This window comes from Barbus barbus (genome assembly GCF_936440315.1).
Source record: "Barbus barbus genome assembly, chromosome: 49".
Taxonomy (NCBI): Eukaryota; Metazoa; Chordata; class Actinopteri; order Cypriniformes; family Cyprinidae; genus Barbus; species Barbus barbus.
Window position 1 is genome coordinate 5,014,413 of NC_136727.1, and position 23,599 is coordinate 5,038,011.

A 23,599-nucleotide genomic window follows, 5' to 3' on the forward strand; every position below is an offset into this window, starting at 1 on the left:
GCCTAATGACTGTTTACACAGCGGGATACGGCTCGTTCAGGCTCGGCCGGGAATGTCGGGTGCGGTTGTTTGTCTTACCTGAGTGCGAATGTTGAGGTTGGTGGGGGCTGATGGGCCGGCGTGCTTTGTGACCTCCGTCCGAATCCCTCGATGACAGCTTGATGGGCAGCATCTGCTTCATGTCAACAGAAGCTATGAAAAAGCGAAGATGGATTTAGGAATCGGCAAATTTGCTCCCAAGGAACATCATTTGGTGGTTGCAAACGAACCAGTACTAACCCAAACTGTCGGTGCGGTGCGAACTCTTGCCCTTCCCGCTCTTCTCCTTGCCCTTGCTGAGGGCGGCGAGTTTGGTTGGTATCTGCTGCTGGACGCTGCCCTGCTTGTGCAGCTGGTTTGTGGTGCTGATGAGATGGATGGGAACCTCAGTCTTGGCTGGTAGGGTGGCGCAGGAGCTCTCGCGGCGCGAGTGGACTTCGGGACGCTCTGGGTAGTCGGCGGGGGATGCGGAGAGAGAGGCCCGCAGGTGTGACTTTTGAGGAAGCGTCCGGTCCCCTGCTCCACCGAGCAGCAGCTCACCGTTGAAGCTGGAGGAACTGGAAAGCTAAAACACAAAGAGAAATGCAAATGTTAGCACCAATAGTCTCATCCAATCATTAATGAAGCACTACCAGGACTGACATATGTGATGTGACGATGGATTTATGACCAATTGAGTTGAACGCGACAATGTACACAGCAGATTTACGAAAAACTGAAACAAATGGGGTGGGGTAGAGATGGCGCAGTGGATAAGACACATGCCTTTGGTGTGAGAGACCCGGGTTCGAATCCACTGTGAGACACCAATGTGTCCCTGAGCAAGACACTTAAACCCTAGTTGCTCCAGAGGCGTGCGACCTCTGACATATATAGCAATTGTAAGTCGCTTTGGATAAAAGCGTCAGCTAAATGAATAAATGTAAATGTAAATGTAAATGCAACAATTCATGCAAAAAACGTCGGAACTTGCGCAAGAACGGATTTACGAACAGTTGAGTTGAATATGAAAATATACACAGATTTACGAAAAACTGAATTGAATGCAAAAATTTACCCAGTAATAGCTTTACAAATATTGAACTGAATGTAACAATTTATATGAGAGTGGACTACAACAGAATCAAATACGACGGATTATAAAAGAACAGATCTCTGAACCATTTATATTTATTGAATTTATGTAAAGAATACATGTCTTTATTTACACTGAAATCTTTTCTGTCTGTGAGACGGATCTAAATTGTACAGGAAACCATTTTCACATAATTAGTTGCACTGACCTCAATGGCACAATGTATGTAAAATTAATTTATTAACTACCAATTGTCCCAACTGCAGAACTTCAAACAACTTTGATAATATTGTTGTGCTAAATCACTTGTCTTGAACTGCTATTCATGTTGTCCTTCATTACATGTAAATTACTTTGGATGAATGCATCTTTTAAATGAACAAAGCCTAAATTACATATTATGGCCAAAATGTTTAATATGTACCCTCTACATTTAAATTATTATTTTTTTTAAATCAACACTTTTGAAGATCAAGATTTTTGAGCATGAGACGCAGGAAATGCCGAGCTAATGTGCTGTGTAGGAAATCCAGAAGAGTTTGGGATTTACAGGACAAAGCTAAATTTAAAACACATGCTGCTTTGCGTGCAGAACAAAAGACGTTTGACGCGTTGAGCACACTGTCAACACAGGCATAAAATGTAACAGTCCTTTCATGTGGAGCTATCTTCAATCTAAGTTAAGCATGAGGAAAAGATTATTAATGCACATCAGCAGCTAACAGTTAGTGAGCAGCCTCTCTCACAAAACATTTCATCCAAAGGACATACTGTACACTGTTCGGAGGGAAAGTCCACCTGGTGCAAGCAAGTCTGATTATACAATTTTTAGGATGTACCTAGGAACGAACCTTGAAAATGTACGAGAGGAGTTCAAACAATTAACCATGAAGTTACCAACACCCTTAGTTCATGGAAAAGATTGGATAATCATATAACTGTTTATCACATCTACAGTACTTAAAAGGTGTGAAAATGGCCAATATTCTCCACGCCTCAAAGATGCAATTGAAACTAGCGCCACCCTCGTCAATCAGTACATTATGCTTCTGCAAGTCACAATTACACCCTCCAATTTCCATAATTTCACAAAACATTTGGGTAAGGAGAACATCTAAACACTGGGTGGTGTCCTTCTGGGATCCTCAATCATCTAGAGTTCCTGACGCCCAACCAACACTGGTGTATGTTTTGCGCTTCAGACATGTGATGTAATTTCCAGTAAGGGAGCATATTTTGATATGGCAAAATTGATGGCATTGTTAATATTTACATCTGAGCAGATTAAACTCGCAATTATGGTAAGGGACGTTACATTTCCAGAACACACTCCAAGCGGTTCACCAATCGCAACACATTGGGCCAGCTAACCAATCAAAGCACATTTTGTATTTTGGAAGGAGGGGTTTCACAGAAACAGTAAGTAAATGGGTTGTTTGAGACAGACTGGGAAGAGAGGTGCTGCAATAATGTAAAATATGCGAACAATTAAGAGTGATCTATCAAATTCAAATCAAAACTTATAATACACCCCAAAAACCAATTAAAAATTTTGTAAAAGGGCATAACAGGAACCCTTTAATTAAACACCTAATTCAGGTCATCACTCCAAGACTAAAATGGGCTTCAGGAACATGGTTGGGAACCACTGATATAGAGCAGAGTTTCCCAACACTGTTTCTGGACACACCTCAACAAAATACATTTTCAAACTCTTCTACACCTCAAAGCAGATGTAATGGAAACTAGAGCCACACTTCTGAATCTGTTCATTATGCTTCAAGTCGTAATTGCACCCTCTAATTTCCATCATTCTACAAAAAAAAATGTTAAGGAGAGCATTCAAACATTGGGAGATGTTCTTATGGGATCCTCAATCATCTGCAGTGTTTCCCAACCTACATATTTTCAAACTCTACCTAATCAAACAACTGAATCAACTCATCAGCTCAAATAGTAGAGGATCCAACACCTGAAATGGATTGGTCAGATAAGGAAGACATCCAAATTTTATAGTGTTGGAACAGGATTGGGAAACACTGATCTAGAGGTCGGAAAAGGCTGAACTTCTCCAACTGGCCCGGGGCGACATCATCTTGAACCATCATACAGCGTGGCCTTTGTGGAGCATGAGTACTTTTCCCAAATGCTGGGATCCCAGCACAGATGCTCCATTGTTTCCAGTCCTTAAGGTGCCTTCAGTAAATATAAGGTTTCAAGAGCGTTAAAAATGCGAGGGGTGTGCAAGATTTTCGGCACAAAGACTTGACTGACATCACATAAACAATTAAGATTGGCCGAATTCCAGCGCTGGTATTAATGAAAGGGTGCTGGCAGGTAATTATACGTTGCGATTTTCCCAACTCAAGACTTCCCTGGATACTTCGAGCAAATATACATTTGCTGTGCACAGGCAGGTCGGAAGGGCTCGCTGCTGAAAACTTGGCTCTTAAATCATGGTGCTAAATACCTGTTTCTGAAGGGTTGTTTTGGGTGTTTTTACCTCACGACGAAGCATCACAAATACAGACTCCCTGGAAACAGGAATGTAGAATATAAATCTTTCAAAGGTAAAATATACTCGGCCATAAAAGTTGCAAGAGGTCAAAGTTGAGCGTGTATGAATGAGAGAGAGAGAGAGGAGCACATTAAAGACCAAAATTCAACGTTATCTTAAGAGTTGAGCCATGGTTTAACATACGGAAGTGACTAAGGCAGTAACAAAAGAACAGGTCAAACAACCCCCAATATACCTGTCATTAAAGCTGACAGCGTGATGAATAATAAAACAATACAGCGCATAATAAAACTAGTTGAGCGAACGGTGGAAATGCTAAACAAAGACAAATGACCCAATTAAGAAACCGTAAAATTGTAGTGAAATCGTAAAAACTACATTGGCAAATAAAGTACGTCCATGTTCTTAGTCTGATTCTTTCTCTCAACTGGCATTTAGTAAAAAACATTTTTAGGTCATAACGAATCCACTTTGAAGCTAGAACTTTCTAAACGAACTGAAAAGCATATGCTTTCATTTCTGCACACCCATCATACTAAATCTCCACAATATGGCATATATTTGAATAAGGTCTGTAGCCTGGCACCACGGGCAGACGGTTACTATGTACTCATAGCCGTACTAACCTGAGATAAGCAGAGATCACAGGAAATCTGACAAGGCCGGGCATGACCGGACATGCCTCCATGACCTCAAATACACACAAATGAACAACAAAGCTGTGGCATCTTACGGTCAAGGGCTGTTTGTGTCGTTATAACATTGGAGAACGCTATATACAAGCGTTAAAAATCATGTGATTCTTAGCCCACTTTACTAGGGAAGGTTTAGGATGGTCAACTAGCCGGCTTTTTGATTGAGCTTGAATAGTGAGCTTATCTAGATTTATGATTTTAGTGGTGGTGACAAAGGGAATAAATTAGAGACGTACCGTCTCTGAGAGGGTGTTTATCATGCTAAAATGTGTAATAGTATCTGAATGTCCAAATTAATTTCCGGTACTACAGCCATTAAAGCAGGGCTTTTCTAACGAATTCACAGACTAGACAATTAATGTCAGAATCTAAAAAATTTAATTATTAGATAAATTACGCATGCAGAAAGACGTCTTTATCTGTTGCATTGCACCTTGTGCTGTCAGTGTTGAGTGTTAAAAAATACAGTAAAAATTAAAAAAATGTTTCAAAACATTCTTTTAGGGCTTGGACAATACTTTAATTTTATAGTTGTACTGCAAAACATTTCTTAATTTTTATTGTAAAATAGTATTAAATTGTAATATTTCAAAATTTGTTTAATATTTATTTTTTTAGTGGAAGTAGTAATAATTATATGTATAAAATGTATAATTTATGGTCATATTTGATAGACAAATCACAAAATATTTGGCCAAATTGTGCAGCCCTACACACCGCAAACTTTCTACTTTAAAATTTTTTTTTGTTTAATTTAATGTGCTACCACAAAGAAACGACAAGCAATTTCTGAGTGAAAAATGTTTATAAATGTTATGTTTTAATGTTTTTATAAGTAAATCCTAAACTAATTTCTTTTTACAGTGCATGATCTTAATCATTACGATATAGGGTTTCCTTAAGATCTTGTCATTTTGACAATTCAATAACTAGTTGATTTTGAAAATATGCCATTTCTCACATCCCTACATTCTATGTAATAGTAGAAAAAAAATATCAAACGCTTTGCCACGAGCGCTGAATCATATTCATCTGTAACCCTGCATTGCATACACACACCCAGCTGTGGCTGTTTGATTTTGGACCATAAACCTTAAATGCACATTCCTCCTTAATACTACAAAATGACTAACACTGATGCTGATTGATCCTGGCTTGATTGCATTTCGTTTGGTCACTGCCTATTAAATCGCTAACGTCACAACATTATGGCCATTAGGAAAGTTCTCCATTTTCGTTAGTTCCACATGCACATTTGAACGAAGGCTGAAAGACGCCTTGTCCGGCTCCTTAGACATCCTTTTCTGAGTAATCTGTCAAAATTAGAGGGTTAGTAATGAAGTACGCACACGCGAATGGACAGACAGGCCACGGCACTCAAATCAGTTTAATGCGATTGAAGGAAAGCACGAAAAAGCCCTGAGTTTGATGAAAACCAGATGATGGAGCCATTCAAACTGTGTGTAAATGAGCAAAAATGCTAAATGCAAAAGTACATATTTCTGTTTTCTAAAGAAAACGTGGTTGTTCGCCATGTTTTTAGTGTGTTGTGATCTCTAAGATGGTTTCAGTACTGCTGAGAGCTAGAAATCGCACAATATGTGGCTTTTGTTATACGCTGTTTACACAGAGACTGGCTTTTTTTTTTTGTGAGCTGGTTAAGAATGTTCAAACAACACTTGTCCAAGTGTCTGTTTTTTCCCAGAGAGCTAGCTGGGTAATCAGGCAGGCTCATCGGCAAACAGGTAGGGCAGGGTGGCAGGTAGATTAGCAAAGCCACTGCTATGTAACCTCACAGTGCCACATTGTTCCCTCTGATTGTACTGGTATAGCAGAGCTGAAAAGAGACCGTGGGAAAGGCAGATGCTCTCAGCTGGCACACCTATACCTAGAAATTGTAATAACGTGGCACTAAAAAAAGAACACAGAGGTGACTTCATGCTAATTTCATGTATGCCAGCTCCCATTTCCTTGAATAGCTGGGTGATGTATCAAATATTAATGATGAGTTGAGTTGGACTTCTAAATTCATTGTTGCAAAGTTCTATTCATTTCTGAGATTCAGTTCAAACGGTCCCTTACAATGAATCCATTCAGAAGTTATTGTTAAAAATAATAATGCAAATAAACATTAATGCACATATTCTTATTTTAACACACAAAAACATAACAGTGTTGAAATCTTTCTGATGTTTTGATTTTTTTTAAATATAATCTGAATTAAAAAGTAAACCGATAAATATTAAATATTGTTAAGAGGCTATAAATCCAGTTTTCAAAGAATCCTGAAAAATGATTTCCACAAAAACATGCCCTCACACAACTGTTTTCAACACCGATAATAATAATAAAAAAATGCTTCTTGAGCAGCAAATCAACATATTAGAATGATTTCTAAAGGATCATGTGACATTGAAGACTGGAGTAATGCTGAAAATTCAGCTTTGCATAATAGAAATAAATTACATTTTAAAATAAAAATAGAAAACAGTTATTTTAAATTGTAATAATATATCACAATATTATGGTTTTTACTGTTTTTTTTAATGTGAACTTTTTTGTAAAACAATGAAAAGTGGCACTAAAAAGTTTAGCCTATTTAGCATAATTTTTTATACTTTTGTGTCAACCAGTTGGATTGGTATGATTATTTGGATCTATGTAGTAACCTGTTTGGCCATCCAAAAGAACCAAGATTCATGTAGGGACCAATAGTAAGTGTTACATTATAATGAAGCAAGGGATATGGAAACAACTACAGTCAGGTGACATCTCACCTGTCCAACTTCCTGTGCATACAGCGCTGCTGCATTTGGCACTGTGTGGTGCTTCTTCAACTTCCTCTGTTGCTCCAATCGCTCTTTCTCTCTCTCAACAGCACGCGTGGACTCTCTCAGCCTCTCCAGATCTTGCTGATACGTCTGCCTTTGCCTCTCGAGTTCCTGCCTCTCCTCGGCCAAACGCAGCTCCAGTCGCCGACACTCCTCCTCCCGCTCCTTCAGTTGCTGCTCGGCTGCCTCCGCCTGCCGCCGCTGCTTCGCCCGCTCCCGTTCCCAGCGCGCCTGCTCCTGCCGATGCTGGTTCTGTAGCCGATGGAAGTTGGCGAGCTCCTCGCGGTGCTTCTCCAGGTTGCGCTGCTTCTCCTGCTCCAGAAGCACGTCTGTGCCACGGTTCCGGCTGCCGGGACGGTCCCGCTCGGCGGTGAGGAGAGAGGCCCGCTGGAGCTTGATGTGGCTGTCCTGCTGAGAGATTATGGCCTGAGGGGGAAGGAGACAGAAAGGACTTAATGTTTGGATAGTTGTTAAGAGCTTCCTGGTAACTAAGGCTTAGATTAGTGCTTCAGCTGCCTGGCCTTGTATTTTCTCAAACATGATTTGTGTACTGTATTGTAAGGAGCTTTGGTAAGAAAGTGTCTGGTAAGAATGTAAATTTAATGCAATGCAAACAGAATGAAAGCACAAAAAAGAAAGCAAGCAACTTAAAGGACAACAGACAGAAAGAGAAAAAAGGACAAAAAAAAAAAAGGTCAAAATAACAAACAAACGTGATTGAAGACGACGACAAAATAAAGAGAATTAAACCAAAACCAAAAGAATGAAACAAAGAAACTTAAAGGATAGCTAAAAGGACAGAAGACTAAACTAAAAGAAAGAACAGACTGTCAACAAACAAAAGAACTAATGAAAGACAAAAATCAAAAAGACAGTACAACAAAACAGAACAATAAAAACAAACAAAAGAGAAAATAAAACAACAACAAAAGAAAAAAGAACAATGACAAACAAAAACAAGAATTCAAGAAAGAAAACGAAAGGACAACTGAAAGTAAAAATAACAAGAATAAACAAACGGCCAATGAATGGACCGTCATCAAAACAAACAAATAAAAGACAGGAAAAAAATAAGTTTAAATACAGAGACAGCAAACAAAATGAATTAAAAAAAATACCTAAACAAAAATGAAAGAAACCAAGAGCGTTAAAAAAAAAGATTCAAACACCGATGAATAGCATAAGCAGACAAACAAATTTTCATTTAAAATTTCATTAAAAATGATATTAAAAAACAAGCTTTATGTATATAAATGCTAAATAGAATTTCTAGCTTTTTAAGCATCTCTATACAGACGCTATAAGCGCCCTCTCGTGCTACTAACGTGGCTACCAACCAGTAACCTATTGCTTAATGAAAACCTTTGGCTTCAATATTTTTAAGATCTAAAAAACTTTCACACCTAAAAACATGAAATACTCGTTAGATATTTATTTGCAACATATCCAGGGCAAGTGTACGGGAGTGCTAGAGGGAACGAAACGAAAGCAAGAGAGCGTCAGTTGAAGTTGTAGAAATAGGATACTGGTAAAACATGTTTTACAAATGCTCCAGTGTGTATTTATGTTTCAACTTAGGTTTCTATTTCAATGTGTTTTTGCAGCACTGATCAATAGCCAATCACTGACATTTTCTGTTGATATGAATGCAGTGGCCAAGGCGTTTGAGTTCGAATCAACTCAACGCGACAGTTTTGTTCAGTCTCTCATTATAACAAACAAAGTGTAACATGATGTAAATAAGAGATTCATTGAGCAGTGTAGAGCTTCACTTGATTATAACGGAACGTTGTGAGATTGCGATAAACTGATATCAATGACAGCTTTATAATTATTGTAAAGGGAGCGCTCTTTGTGCGCTTTCTTGGCTAATCCATTCAGAATTTGAATAGGTTTTGTTTATCATGATGCTAAGAGGACCAGTGACAGCAGCTTACATGCTGCAAATGAAAAATAAATAAAAAATGCGGCATTTGCATATGCAAATATAAGCAAATGAAAGACAGAAGAAGCAACAAGAACAAATTAAAAAGGAGCAAACAAGGGAATGAACAAAAGAAAAAATTAAAATAAAAGAATGGACTCATGAACAAGATATGTAGCTATAGTTTAACCACAATATTACAGATGTTGTGAACATCTGAGAAAACAAATGACCACAGCCCGAGGAACCTGAAGCTGGAAGATTCCTCTAAAGCAGATCCTGTCATGATTACAGGATGCGTTTGGCTGACGTTATGAGTGAGACATGAGTGTGGTCATTCTGTTGTACCTGTAAACTGTACAGCCTCTGGGACAGCAGCAACACTCGCTCATAGAACTGGAAAAACAGGAAGACAAGGGCAACATTACTGGCAGGATGATTCAATATTCAGAGACATTATTCTCACGAGACACAATGCCACATTCCTGCCAAGTGAAGTATCGCTGCATTAACTGACGATTAGGTGCGGTGAACGCAAAGGTTACCATCTCAAATATGTATTGAGAGGGGTGTGAGAAAAGATGTGCGCCTTTTATCTCGTGGGAAACAAAGGGAGACATAATCGCCTCAAATCCAGTCCAGTGCACGCTCTTACCTCGGACTCTGGAAATTTACAGGTGGACCACATTTTGTGCAAGCCAGGTGAAGAGGCCTCGTCCTGAGAGAGACGACAGATTCAAATAAATTAAAAACAGTTGTTTGGATTTATTCATGCATATCAATGTTTTAGGAGTAAAGCCCCAAATAAAGATAATTCAAAGTCTTATTCAAAGATTATCATGTTAGGTGAGCAATGCATTCCTTTATTATAGTTACGGTTAGTTATAGTAACAAACATTATTAACTCTTTCCCTGCAAAAAATGGAATTTTCCAGGTTTCCGTGTTTTCACTGTTATACACTCGGGGCGCTATTACACATCTCCTGAATGAGTCCAGAATGTCCCGATCAAAAACACAGGCGAGGAAGATGCAGAAAAAACGAGCGATCTCATAAGTAAGCAGAAGCATATGAAAAATGCGATCATCAACAATAAACAGCATATAAATGAAAACTGCCTTATTTTACAGAGTGAAATGTCAATCCAGGAAGTGGTAAAGGACTGTGCAATCTTTGGGAGTGCTGATGGAAGCCATCTACTGGATATTTGCTTTGATAATATTACTGAATATGATCCAGATGTAGTATTTGATAAAAACGCAATTGTCAGCTTTTTGCTCATTTTTTTTTTTTTTTTTTTTTTTATTTATGAAAAACTTACTTGCATTCAAGTGTTGACAAAAGAGAATGCTTGAAGCCAATTAGTTTTTTTGTTGTTTTTAAAAGTTTTTTTGTTTTTGTTTTTAAAACAATTTTAGTGAAAATTATCAAAAATGCTCGCAGCGGCTGGCAACTTTTTTCAAAAACACTGGCAGGGAAAGAGTTAAAAGTACAATGCACTATTCATTTTCATATTTTATTAAACCTTGATTAATTTTTTACTTCCACTGTTAACAAACTGCCAACATTAAAGGGGGCCTATTATGCTCTTTTACAGAGTCTTGATTTTGTTTTGGGGGTGTACTAGAACATGCTCTCATGCTTGGTGGTTCGAAAATCGCATTATTTTTCACATAATTCACATTATTACAATACCTCTCTCCCCAGCCTGACACAAACGGCTCGATTAGTTCCGGGTTTGATGAAGGCCCGCTTTCGGAAAAACGAAATGTGTTGTGATTGGTTAGCTGTCCCAGTGCGTTGTGATTGGCGAACAGCTTAGATGGCGTTTCAGTATTGCCCCGCCCCTTGCCAGAACAGCAAGTTCATCAATATTCCCATATCAATTCAGACCCCGAGAATATTGAACAAGAGGATCGTGCAGAACCTTTGCACGCACAGATATTGCAAGACATATTAAAGTGGTAATGTTTTTTTGTTTTTTTTGGCTAAATCACGTTTTAGATAACTGCAATTACTATGTATAGATAAGTGCAACGGTAATATGTATTATGTTTATTGTTCTTTAATTCTAACATTACAACATGAATTGCACTGAAACTGTTATACAGTTGAATTTATTTATAACATAGTCCCACAGACTTACACTATTTGTGGCCGCATATATATGCTAATTAATTATCTGCCAGTGGCAGACGCTGTTGGAGCGGGAGAGCTCGAGGTTTCCCCCGGTAACAAAACAGAGCTCCGCTAACAAACGCTGCTTTATCAGACATTACATGCAAGATGAAATGAAAATCCCAAATTTTCTGAAAACAGTTGGTTTCCATCAGAAATACAGTGCACTGGGTTTCGATTTTAAAACGAGCAGAGCTCAACCAAGCGTTCTCCTCAGCCGCCAACTATTCGAATTTCCGTAGGCGGGATTTACAATTTGTGATGTCACAAATACCGGAAAACAACTTTGTAGTCCAAACGAGCCGTTCGTTGTAGTTCTTGAAAAGGGATTTTTTAAAAACAAAATATCTCCCTTTGGAGTGAACTTTGAGATTTGTAACTTTGTAGATCGTTTTATGCCCAAACATACACACTACACACTGACTAAAATTAAAAATAAACAAAAAAGCATAACAGGACCCCTTTAATAAAAATGGTGATAAACTAATGTTCAAATGTTATAATATTTTATACAATATTTACTATAATTATATTTGCTAATAAATAGTTGATAAAAATATAAATTGTAAATATGTGATACACACGAATATACAATATACAGTTTTATATTATAAATACATAATGTAATATAAAAATATACTAAAATATATATATGTGTATAAACATTACTACATAATTTATGTAAACAATATTGTTTTATATACATATATAAAACATACTACAATAAATAAATAACTACATTATTAAAAACATTATATGTAATATATATATATATATATATATATATATATATATATATATATATATATATATATATATATATATATAAAACATACATTACAATAAACAAATATTATATATTATAGCTCCTGCTATTCACATTCATTATTTAATTTTAACGACAGACTAAATAATATAATCATAATCATTTAATTTTATAATATAATCATCATATAATTACCAGATCTATAACCTGACAATGACTAGTGTGACTGTTTAAACTGACAAAAGTGAAATTCCTGTCAAAACATATGAAGTCATTCTTCTCGTTTAGTAAACAGTCATGTTCTTGTCATCTGTGGGACAAAGGCCTGCATGAGTGTGTTCTCTCACCGGCTCATCCCGGTCCTGACGTGCGTACACCTCTTTGAGCTGCGGATCAGAGCTGGCCCGTTGACTCCTTTCCCTGGACCTGCCGGCCGCTCCGGCAACCTTCTTCTTAATACTGCCATCTGATTTAACATACAAACACACCTGATTTACAACTTAAACTGGAGAGGTACATAGCAGACCTGTACATGAACAGCACAAACCAACCATATTCTGTAACAAGCGGTGGTGGATAGCCTGTATTTGCTCAAACATGATTTGTGCACTGCATTGTAACGTGCTTTGGAAAGTAAATGTCTGGTAAGAACGCAATGCAAACTGAAAGCAAGCCAGAAGGAAAAGAAAGAACAAAGGTCAGAGAACAAATAAATGAAAGCATCAACGTTAAGAAACAAAAAACAAACTAAAAAGCAAATCAAACAAATAAAAGAATGAAGGAAAAGAAAACAAAAGGACAATTAAAAGAAAGAATGAAACTAAATAAACAAAAGGCTATCATAAAAACCAGCAATTGAAACAACCAACAAAAGACAGAAGAAATGAGTGATTAAGCAAACAAAGAAAACAGCAAATACAAAAACAAAAGAAAGAAACAAGCAAAAATAAAAAAACAAACAAGTGACAAAACTATAAAATGAAAAGATCAAAAAGACAACAAAAGAAAATCAAAAATGAAAAAGAAAACGCTATCCGGGAATCTTTAATGTGCTATTTCCAACTATGATTTAAGACTAATCAATCGTAATCTTCCCCACTGCATAGTACAGATAGTATGCAAACTGGGATACACAGCCTTTAAAATATGCTATGAATATGGATAAAAAGATCAGATTTTATGCAACGATAACGAGTCTTACATTAAAAAACTGCCAACAAATCTCCGTTAATGCGACGTGTATAATTAGTGTCTAATCACGTGTATTGACTCTTACTCTTAGGCAGTATGCTAGGAATGCTATCATAGCCGCCGAAGGTGTCCGCTCTGCGTGGCAGCAAACTCAAAGATGGACTCTGGTTCCCCTCAGTCTGTGGAGATGCTTCCCGAGCTCCAGATGTAAGGAGGTTCTGCAGGTTCTCCACTGTAGAAACAGAGATATACTCCAATATCTACATTTAACTCTCAAATAATCTAGTTTGCTACCAGGTGCAAGATTACATCATGACGCCAATGCTTAAGACAATGAACACAAACTAACTGATTCATCAGGCCATCAACCTGGCATGTTACCTTCAGTAATGGCTCCTTTGAGTAGCTGCTCCCCCTGCTGGAGGTCCGAGGCGTCACCCCGCAGCAGCAGACGGGAGAGAGATCTGGCATCCTCTAAACCGACCACAGATTCAGCCAAATCTGCAAACAACTGCAGCTTCTCTGTGAGGATCTGGACAATCTGAGCATCCTTCAACATCAGGCGATCTACAGAAAAGAGTCGTAGATGGAGTTTGTTTGCGTTTAATGCCATTCAAGCATCTATGGCGAGAAATATTATGGCTGAGTTATATCATGTTTTTATCATTTATTATTTAACTTGGTTAAATATCTCTTCAAAAGAGTTGTCGTAGATGGAGTAAAATATGTTAAGAGAGACAAAAACATTGATAGTATTTATAATTATAAAAGTAACAGCAAACCATAATGCAAAAAAACATTTTTGTGAAAATGTGATTTGATTACAGAATTCTTAGATGAATTGGTCAATAGAACAGCATTAACTAAAAATTTTTGTAACTTTAATAACTCATTTTGTTACTTTTGAACAATTTAATGTATCCCTGCTGAATAAAATTATTTCTATAAAATATAACTAAATTACATCAAGTATAAATTACACTTTTTATAAATAATAAATATATATATATATATATATATATATATTTAAATGATATTAATATAAAAGTATGTGCTAAAAATGCTTATTTTTGACAAAAGGATTTGCAAGGTTTCAGTATGAAAACACAACTGCGCCCACTAGTGACAAAAGATCCTTCAAACCTCATTAAAAAACATCACACAACATCATAAAGAGCAGAAAAACCATGAATGTCATTACGAAACAAGCTACGTGTGGCGTTTTACCTTGAAACTCTCGGAAACGGGTGACTCTGGCTTCCTCTTCCTCACTAAACAATCTCTCTTCTATATGTGGACAGCTGATGGACAGAAACCAAGGAGGAACATTTAAAGAAAATGCAGACAGAAGTAAATACAGACACAAATGTGATCACCGTCAGACACAGACCTCTCCACGGCCTGACGGATGTGGGTGATCCACGTGTTGCGGTCTTCTTTTGAGGCCGTGTGGATTTCATACATCTCAGGTTCGTTTGAGGAGGCACAGATGAGGAACATGGCCCGTTCCTCATGTGCCACCTCACGGACAATCAACTTCTGCAGTGAAATAATGGATGGCTTGTTGTCCTATCAGAAAAACAGCACAGGTGAGTGCGTTAAGATAAACAATTTCTTTTGTATAAACCAAAAACAAAGTTCTCGCACTCACCACAGAGGAGAACACATATCTCTGGTCCTTTTCTTGCAACAAGACGAGAGCATCAGTAAGGAGGAGAGCTAGAATATCTGCAAAAGAAGAATCACAAATTTCAATTGTGCACCAAACAGACTTATGTATATGGAGCCCCTAAAGGGTGGCAAAAAAATATAAAAATGTATGAAAAAATATATTTCGTTGCTTTTGCGTTCTCTGGAAAAAGTGTTGCAAAACGTTTTTGGGAGAATGTGAACGATGTTCCTTGATGGGCTCTGTACTTATGCATGGGAATTATTGCTCTCATAATACCTTTGAGTCGACCAGATGCGGCTTTCCAGTTGACCATCCCGTCATGCAAGAGCTTGCGGCGCCCCTGAGAAAGGTCCTCCTTCCGGAAAACGCGTCCATCTTTGATTTTCCCAAGGGACTTGGGCTCCACCTTGGAGGCGATCTCCCTGAGCCGCACTTCCTTCTCGTAGAGACTGACCTGGGCGTCCACCTGAACGATGACGTCTTTGATTAGATTGAGAGCCTGTGCTAATCCGTCATGTTCCTCTGTCCCAGCTGCAATGAGAAGAAAGCATTTAGAACCTTGCAAATCCATAATATCTGAATAGTTTCACTGGACTGCAATGACCAACCTTCTGTGTTGTGCAGGATGCGCTCCAGAAGAACAGGATACTTGGTGATTCGCTGCGTCACCAGCAAGATGCACTCTGGAACGCATAACCGCCGCACTATTGGCAGATTGCTGATTTTCTGAAACATAAGGGGAGAAAATGATTCAAAGTAGCCCAGAGGACAACCTAGCAAATGTTAGCCACATACGATCTCAACATACTCTCATGAGGTTTTGGAACTTCTTGTTGCTCTGCAGCTGCTCTTTGTAGTAGTTGACCGCTTCAGTGTGCCGACTACAGAAATCCCCATAGCATTCCTTCATTCGCTCTCCAAGCTCTCCGGAAAACTAAAACCAGACACACAAAACTTCCTGTTTCTTACTTCCTTCTCAATATTTTCTTCTTCACACTTCCTGTCCAACATAGCATGTATGAAGCAAGACATGAAAGACAGGAAATGTGAAGCAGGAAGTATAGGCCAGGAAATGTGACAATAGCATGTGTGGAGCAGGAAGTGAAAGACATGAAATGTGGAGCAGGAAGTGTAGGGCAGGAAATGTGAAACAGGAAGTGTAGGCCAGGAAATGCGACAATTGCATGTATGGAGCAGGAAGTGAAAGACAGGAAATGTGAAGCAGGAAGTGTAGGGCAGTTATAGGGAAGGAAGTGTGAAGCAGAAAGTATTATAAAAGCAGGAATTGTGGGGTGAAAGTGTAATAACAGGATATGTGAGCAAAGAAGTGTAGCGCCAAAAAAAAAAAAAAAAATGTAACAACAGGATGTCTGAAGCAAGAACCGTAACACAAGAAATGTGACAGAGGTAGTTTAGGGAAATTGTGTGAGAACAGGAAATGTAGGGAAGTGTGAAGCAGGAAGTATGCCAACAGCAGGAAGTGTGGGGCAAAAACAGGATGTTTGAAGCAAGAACCAAAAAACTGGAAATGTGAAGCAGGAAGCATAGGGCAAAAGGGTTACAACAGAAAGCAGGACATGTAGGAACTTTGGTGCTAAATTTAGGGCATGTACCTGGGATATAAGGATATCTGAGAGTTTATGGATGGCATAGTTGCGTTCGCTGCCCGGCTGCATGGATTCTGCGCGACGCTCCCGGAGGCGGGACAGGAAGTGGCTATGCAGCTCCAGCAGGCTGTCCAGCTGGGGAAACAGACAGTCCAGCTTCCTGTCGTCCAGCTGTAGCGCCTCCCGCAGGTCTCGAGCGTAAACGCGGAGCATGATCTTGAGCGTCCGCACGTGGTGCATCTCCGTCTGGATGAGCTCTGAAGTTGAACAGGAAACGCATTGGAGAAGATCTGGAAACACTATTTTGAAGTTCTCAAAGCAGTGTGGGTAGCTAAACAACACTAACCGTATATAACATCCTGTCTTTTGATCATTTCCTTCGAATGTTTCTTCAAGAAGTGCTGATCCACTGCCAGATTCCAGGACTCCACCTCGAAGTCTTGCACGATGGCTTCCAGTTCCACTCGTACTGTGGCGTAATACGCATCTGTGCACAGTAACGATAAAACTCAGTACAAAGTGTTGCTCAATGCTTTACAAAACCCCCATCATAAATTATCTATGACGCTTTATCATACTTTCTGGGTGTTCTTAATGTTTTGGCTTTGAAAATCAAGCCCTCACCTTCAACGATGAGAGACTCGGGCATGGTGGAGGCGAGAGATACGGTGTCATCAGTGGGGCGCTTCATCCTGAATGCGTCAACCTCATCCATCTCTCCTGTGACAGAGCTGCCGGAGAACATGAGCATGCAAACACCACGGTCATTAGGAGGGAGCATTCTTCATTTGTGCTGATTCATAAGCCTCACACTTTTACACAACCTAACTGCATCAGGACCAACAGTAATAAGACTAAAGCAAAGACAGAAATGTTAGGAAAAGTAATTCGTGTAGTTAGGAGAAATGAGAATAAAGACAAACACAAATAATGTCTATAAATAAATGTAAATGTTTTATATTTAATTTATTTTGTTTTTATCAGCTATTATTTATTAATTTTTTATTATATGAATTTATAAAACATTGCGTATCAGGGTTATTATTGTAAATGAAAAAAAAAAAAAAACACTTGAAATAAAATAAACATTAAATAAAATAAAATAATAATAAACTAAAATTTATTTCATTTCATCTAGTGCCAAGGGAATATTTCTTTTTTGTTTGTTTACGTTGAAAAACTAAAATAACTTCTTAAACATATATACACAAGATATATAATGAATAACGTTACAAATAATATAATATGACAAAAACACAAAAAAATTAAAACTTTAGCTAAAATTATAATGAAAACACAAAATATAAAAATAAAATTAATTCAAAATAAACAAAAACTATAATAGTATATAAATGATTCCGAAAGTACACTGGTGAGTATTTAGTTTATTTAAATGTATGATTCAATATCAAATATCATATTAAAGATATATCTATTGCCATGTTAAAACTCATAAGCATATAAGCAGGCATTAGTCTTTTTTTTTTTTTTTACATCACCAGCACAATATCAGGTTATACGGGTAATGTATACAAAGAAAAAAATACATTAGTATAGTATTAGCAGTCATAAAAACTCAACAATAACAAATCAAAAGAAAATAAGACAATTAGTATAAGCCAAATTACACCAATATTATATCAACATGACAATTTATTGGGAAAAATGCATTTACAAAGTTAAAAAAGGGGGTAAAATTTATATTTATAGTATGTATATAATGAAATAATGATTTTAGATATTGGTGTCCCAACATGTAGCAACTACATATTTTATATTTACACACACATACACATATTATATACCTATACAAATATACACACACATATATATATACACATACATATACATATATATATACATATATACACACACACACACACACAGACACGCATGTATATATTTCAGAAAAATAGGTTATATATTAAATATATTAATAATAAATTTTATGAATAGAAATATAGACATGTAAAATCAAAATATATACTGTATGTGTGTGTATTAATGCTGTCAAACTATTAATCGCGTTTAATCGCGTTTCTGCGATATATCTCTTGTAATACATATAAACACACACACACACACATATACATATATACATATACACATACACACACACACACACACACACACATATATATATACACATGCAAGCTTGTGTAAATCACAGCATGTCTGACACAGGACTCACCTGCTGATGTTGTTGTGGCTGACTGTAGGGTTGCTGGAGGCGGCAGGTTGGGCGTTGTGTCCTTTGGGTGGAACGGTCATACCTGAAGCACAGCGAGACGTCCGGGACGAGCCATCGACGGGGGTCTGGGTAGAGCAGGGGTCCCTCAGAGCTGCGGAGAAACGAGACTGGTCAGTACCGTAGCAGTGCCTTAAAAATGAGCGCGGCATCGAGTTGAAGAAACGGCAGGTGAGTAAGTCACGATGGAGCAGGACTCGAACCCCGAGCCTGCGGGATAGACCGCAGGAGACCGGGACACGAGCGCTCTTCCTCTGAGAACCACGGCCTCTGGGTAAAGAAAGTGCCATGATGTCTGCTCCACGATGGATAGCAGAAAACACTGACTGAGAGGAAGACGGTGGGCTTTATATATAGTGGAGAGTGGCTTCTAGAAATCACACGTGCCTTCCTCCTCGCCTCCCTCCTGTTGAGCCAGAGGAGGTTATGATGCAACAGGCGAGAGTCTGTGTCTCACCTTCTGATTAGTGAGCGTGTGGCCCATCAAGATCCATTATCATCTCCAGAGAGAGCCTGATAGCTAATAAAAATAATAATAACAACATTTTAAATAAAAAAAATATATAAAATGGTTATATCTATACATCTATGTTTCTATAAATTTATATTTTATTAGTAACAAATAATTATTTTTATAAGAAATATTAATACATTTAGCTTTAATAAATTAAACAAACAATCTTCCAAAATGTAAAATTTGAAATGCTGCAATTATATTTAATAAAATTACAATAAAAATGTAGTAATAAAATATTAATGTAGTAATAATAGTAAAAAATTTAGTAAAAATATAATAATCTTAAATAACATTGTTTTTATTTTTATAAATATACATATATATTTATATATTATTCATTAATAATATATTACATATTATTAATTAATACTTATTTTATATTATTTAAAAAAATATGAATACATTTAACTTCATTAGCCCATGCAGCAAATTAAACCTAATAAACTCTACATCCATATTACATAAAATTACAATAAACATAATATATTGTGTAACGTGTTTTATTATTACAAATATATAATATTTATATATTTTTATAATACATTTGAAGAAACATTTACTTTTTGAGCCTATGAAAACACATAACCTAATAATTATCATCATTGATATTATCATAATTTTTTTATTTATATTTTAATGTGCAATTTGTTATGTTTTAAAAACTCATGGGATGCCCATTTTACACAAGTTGATATGATTCTTCATGGTTTTAATGAAGTCTATAACATGCTTTGGTTAAAATTTCTTAATGGTAGTGTAAAAAACTCCTTTACACTGTAAAAATCAGCTCTGTTTTCAGCACGCTGATCTAGTCATGAAAATTCAAACACAGCATCAGAAAGCGACATTAACTTACATCGTGTCTACACCGGATGCGCGCGGCGCAACAAAATACAATAGATATAATCAGTGATGCGGTCTACGCTGGACGCGGCGCAACAAATCCCTGACAGAAAACTGCTGACTCGTTCTATTTATGACGTACTGACACAAAGTTCAAATGATTTGCAATGCTTTGTCGCGTCCAGTGTAGATAGAACGTGACAGCAAAAACATGGCAAGTGTGAAGTAAAGAAAAATGGACACGGAAAATAGATGATTCAAATGTGAATGGACTGAACAGTTTTGAGTAAGTGAAACCATCTTTATTATGGATGTTGGTTCGCAGTGAGTTCACAGTTTTAAGGTAGCCTAAGTTTGCTTTTATTTATTTTCCAGATCTGAGGTAAAATATCTATTGTTGCTTTCACTATGGCTATAAACCTCACGCAAAATAATATTCAAACTCACATTAGACACTTAACATTGAGTAACGCACATAATCATTACCTGAGATAATCACGGTCATATTTTGTATGTTGTTCCTGCTGCGACGTTGCAGAAAATAAAAACCATTTCTAAAATAGAATTCCGTGTCGCTTATTGTCACGTGTTTCTGTCGCGGGTGATTAGGACAAAAACTACATGGAAAAGACACTTTTTATCGCGTCGCGTTACGTCTGGTTGGGACACACGTGTTGCAGTTTGATCCCCCAAAAATCTAAGTAAAAATATTAATGCTGACAGATCTCATAATTGAATCTGAAATTAGGGAAAGTGGAGAGAAGAGATCCACTCTGGAGATGACCGGGAACGGTTGATTTGCATGGCAGACATGGAGATCCAGATTTTGTGTTTGCTCATTTGTTTTTAGTATTCAACAGGCAAAGTTATTCTGTATCTAAATGCAAAAATTTTCATAATTATTTGAATAAAACATACTACTGGGGGAAAATATCTGAATATTTATCTTGTGACCATCTTGTGTCAATTTTAACAAAAGCAACAATATATAATATAAATAAACAATATATAATAATTGTAATTATAAGAATAATTTTACATACATACATATATATATATATATACACACACACACACACACACAGGTCAGTGGCCCTCGGCTTGTATTGTTGGCAGAATTCGGCCCTCGGCAAAAACTAATTAAGGAACCCTGCCATAAAATATAAATTCTAACTTTATTAGCCTATGCAAATGTAAATCATATTACAAAATTATTTTCCATAAAAATAAAATTATGGAAACATTAAATGTATTTGTAAATACTTTTAATACATATTACATTTTTTATTAACTCAGAGTGTAAAATGTATTAAACAATCAAATAAAACATTTTAATTCATTCATTACACTTTTTTTTTTTTTAAAGACCTATAAAAACTATAGGTCTCAGAATTCAAGCCATCCAATCTCAGCAGCAACATAAACAACGCAGACATAAATGCGGTAAAATTACCAATATTCAGCTGCAGCCCCTTTATGCATTTATAAGAAGATGTGCTTCCAGAAGGCTCTGGATGAAGCAGGACATTTCCAGATGTTTTCCGCTGGGAAGTGAAGCATTACAGGCTTCATCCGCACTTCTTAAAGCAATTACCACCTCGGCCACGGTCACAGCGGGAGCTGTTTAACGAGACGTCCAGAGCTCAAGATTAAATCACCGCACTGCACTAGCAAACTGCACATCTTCTGTAGACAGAGGGTCATCCGGTTTATTTCATGACACGATCTTACAAAACAAGATGAACAGAATGACTGGGAAGGAAGAAGCCACCGTCCACTTACTTGAAATGCTACCCTACTACCACTACTAAGCACAACGGTGAATTGTGCAGCTGTCTATTGTGTTCAATCCTCAGCACTTGATCAGATTTGTGCGGTAATTAATTGGAGAAGCGTGATTAACCTCTTAAGTGCTTCTCTGAGTGCTGGTGAAAACGAGAACAACAGCCAGATGACCTTAATTATGTATCAGGGGACTCCGATCAGCATCTGCCGCCCAGCGTCCATTAAACAAAACAAGCTCCTCATGCAGCTGCAAGACTGGACCAAACAGCAGATTAGCAGAACAAAAATAGAAGAAACCGTTGTTTTTGAGATCATTCACTGGTCCTCATTAACCAGTCACTTCTCACGTAGTACGTAATTATGTTTGTAATACTGTATCATATGCCAGTGTAGGGGAGTGCGATATATATTGTCTGCGATAATATCGTAATTGTTGTTTTAACGATGTGTAATTTGACATTATCGAGTATTTTGCAAAAACCAAACAAAACACCTACGGAGTGCACGCATACATTACGTGATGAAGTCTAATGGGTTAAACAGAGCGCGTGCGCATTTAGAGCGTGCCCTTTCATGATTCGGGTGCCGTTTTTTTCTTCAAAAATAGGCAGGAATTCAAGTGTGATATTGATTTTATACAACAGTTCAAAAAAACAATAAGTTAATATTACGAGACTTACGTTTTATACACCATATTACCGGTTTTTGCTCAATTACGCCAACAAAAAATAGTTCCAAACAGCTACAGCGCAGTTTTACGTCTCTGAGCAACATGACAATGTTTCGTTCAACTGCTTAAATGATTCGGTTCAGTCACAATGACTCACTTGTTAACAGTGACTTGCTGCAACCTACTGGTGATTTTAGTTTCACATTTAAAGTAGCTTTTCATTTTTTAAATAATTTCAAATATCAGTATTCAATGTTTATGTTTAAAATATCGAAACATTATGCATTTGTAACTGCAGGTTAAAGCACTCCATGTCCCTCTGAGCTGCATTAAACTGTGTAAATGCATCTAAATGCCACTTCAGATGCAACTTCTGCAAAGATTCATTTTGTTGATACTGGTTTCATTTGTTTGGTAACAGCCTAAATGTCTTATTATTCTAATTGACTGATTAAAATGTAACAATTTGACTCAAAAGATGCACACTTTTAGAAAAATAATTGCTTTATTAAAAGGTAAAATTGCCCATAAAAGGTAAACATCTATTTAAACTTATATGAAAAGATTAATTTCTATCACTGATGTGAACTGACCACCACACAGAATGAAGAAAATCAAAAACTGCAGCTGTCCACGGTAGTCGGATATCAGCACAATAACAGTTAGCAAAATATCGTCTAATTATCATTATCGAAAAAATCCCAAAAAATAGAGAATTTTTTTTTTTCAATATCGCACACCTCTATGCCAGTGTTATTGTTGCCATTAATTACTCACCCTCACGTTGTTCCAAACCCGTAAGACCTTTGTTGTTCTTTGAAACACAAATTAAGATATTTTTGATGAAATCCGAGAGCTTTCTGACCCTCCATAGACAGCAAGAGTATTACCACGTTAAGGACATCGTTAAAATAGTCCATGTGACACTGACACCAGTGGTTCAACCAATTTTTGAAGCTACGAGAATACTTTTTGTACACAAAGAAAACAAAAATAACGACTTTATTCAACAATTCTTCTCCCCCGAGTTACCGCCTTCCT

The 23,599-nt window shown here is 37.1% G+C and overlaps 1 protein-coding gene across 2 annotated transcripts in view; it reads right to left on the reverse strand.

The window, feature by feature from the left end:
* Positions 1–23,599, reverse strand: part of LOC306867713 (rho guanine nucleotide exchange factor 18-like) — a 46,099-nt gene that overhangs the window by 2,279 nt on the left and 20,221 nt on the right. For both annotated transcript variants that reach the window (XM_079413546.1, XM_079413545.1), the window contains 18 exons: positions 18,687–18,837; positions 17,120–17,226; positions 16,842–16,982; positions 16,502–16,752; positions 15,697–15,822; positions 15,497–15,614; positions 15,165–15,419; positions 14,868–14,944; positions 14,607–14,785; positions 14,444–14,517; positions 13,598–13,783; positions 13,302–13,448; positions 12,373–12,491; positions 9,738–9,800; positions 9,431–9,478; positions 7,105–7,584; positions 280–604; positions 79–192 (listed from right to left, as the gene is read on the reverse strand). In XM_079413546.1, the coding sequence (XP_079269672.1) occupies positions 79–192; positions 280–604; positions 7,105–7,584; positions 9,431–9,478; positions 9,738–9,800; positions 12,373–12,491; positions 13,302–13,448; positions 13,598–13,783; positions 14,444–14,517; positions 14,607–14,785; positions 14,868–14,944; positions 15,165–15,419; positions 15,497–15,614; positions 15,697–15,822; positions 16,502–16,752; positions 16,842–16,982; positions 17,120–17,226; positions 18,687–18,837 (2,961 nt within the window). The remainder of the gene's footprint in view (positions 1–78; positions 193–279; positions 605–7,104; positions 7,585–9,430; positions 9,479–9,737; positions 9,801–12,372; positions 12,492–13,301; positions 13,449–13,597; positions 13,784–14,443; positions 14,518–14,606; positions 14,786–14,867; positions 14,945–15,164; positions 15,420–15,496; positions 15,615–15,696; positions 15,823–16,501; positions 16,753–16,841; positions 16,983–17,119; positions 17,227–18,686; positions 18,838–23,599) is intronic.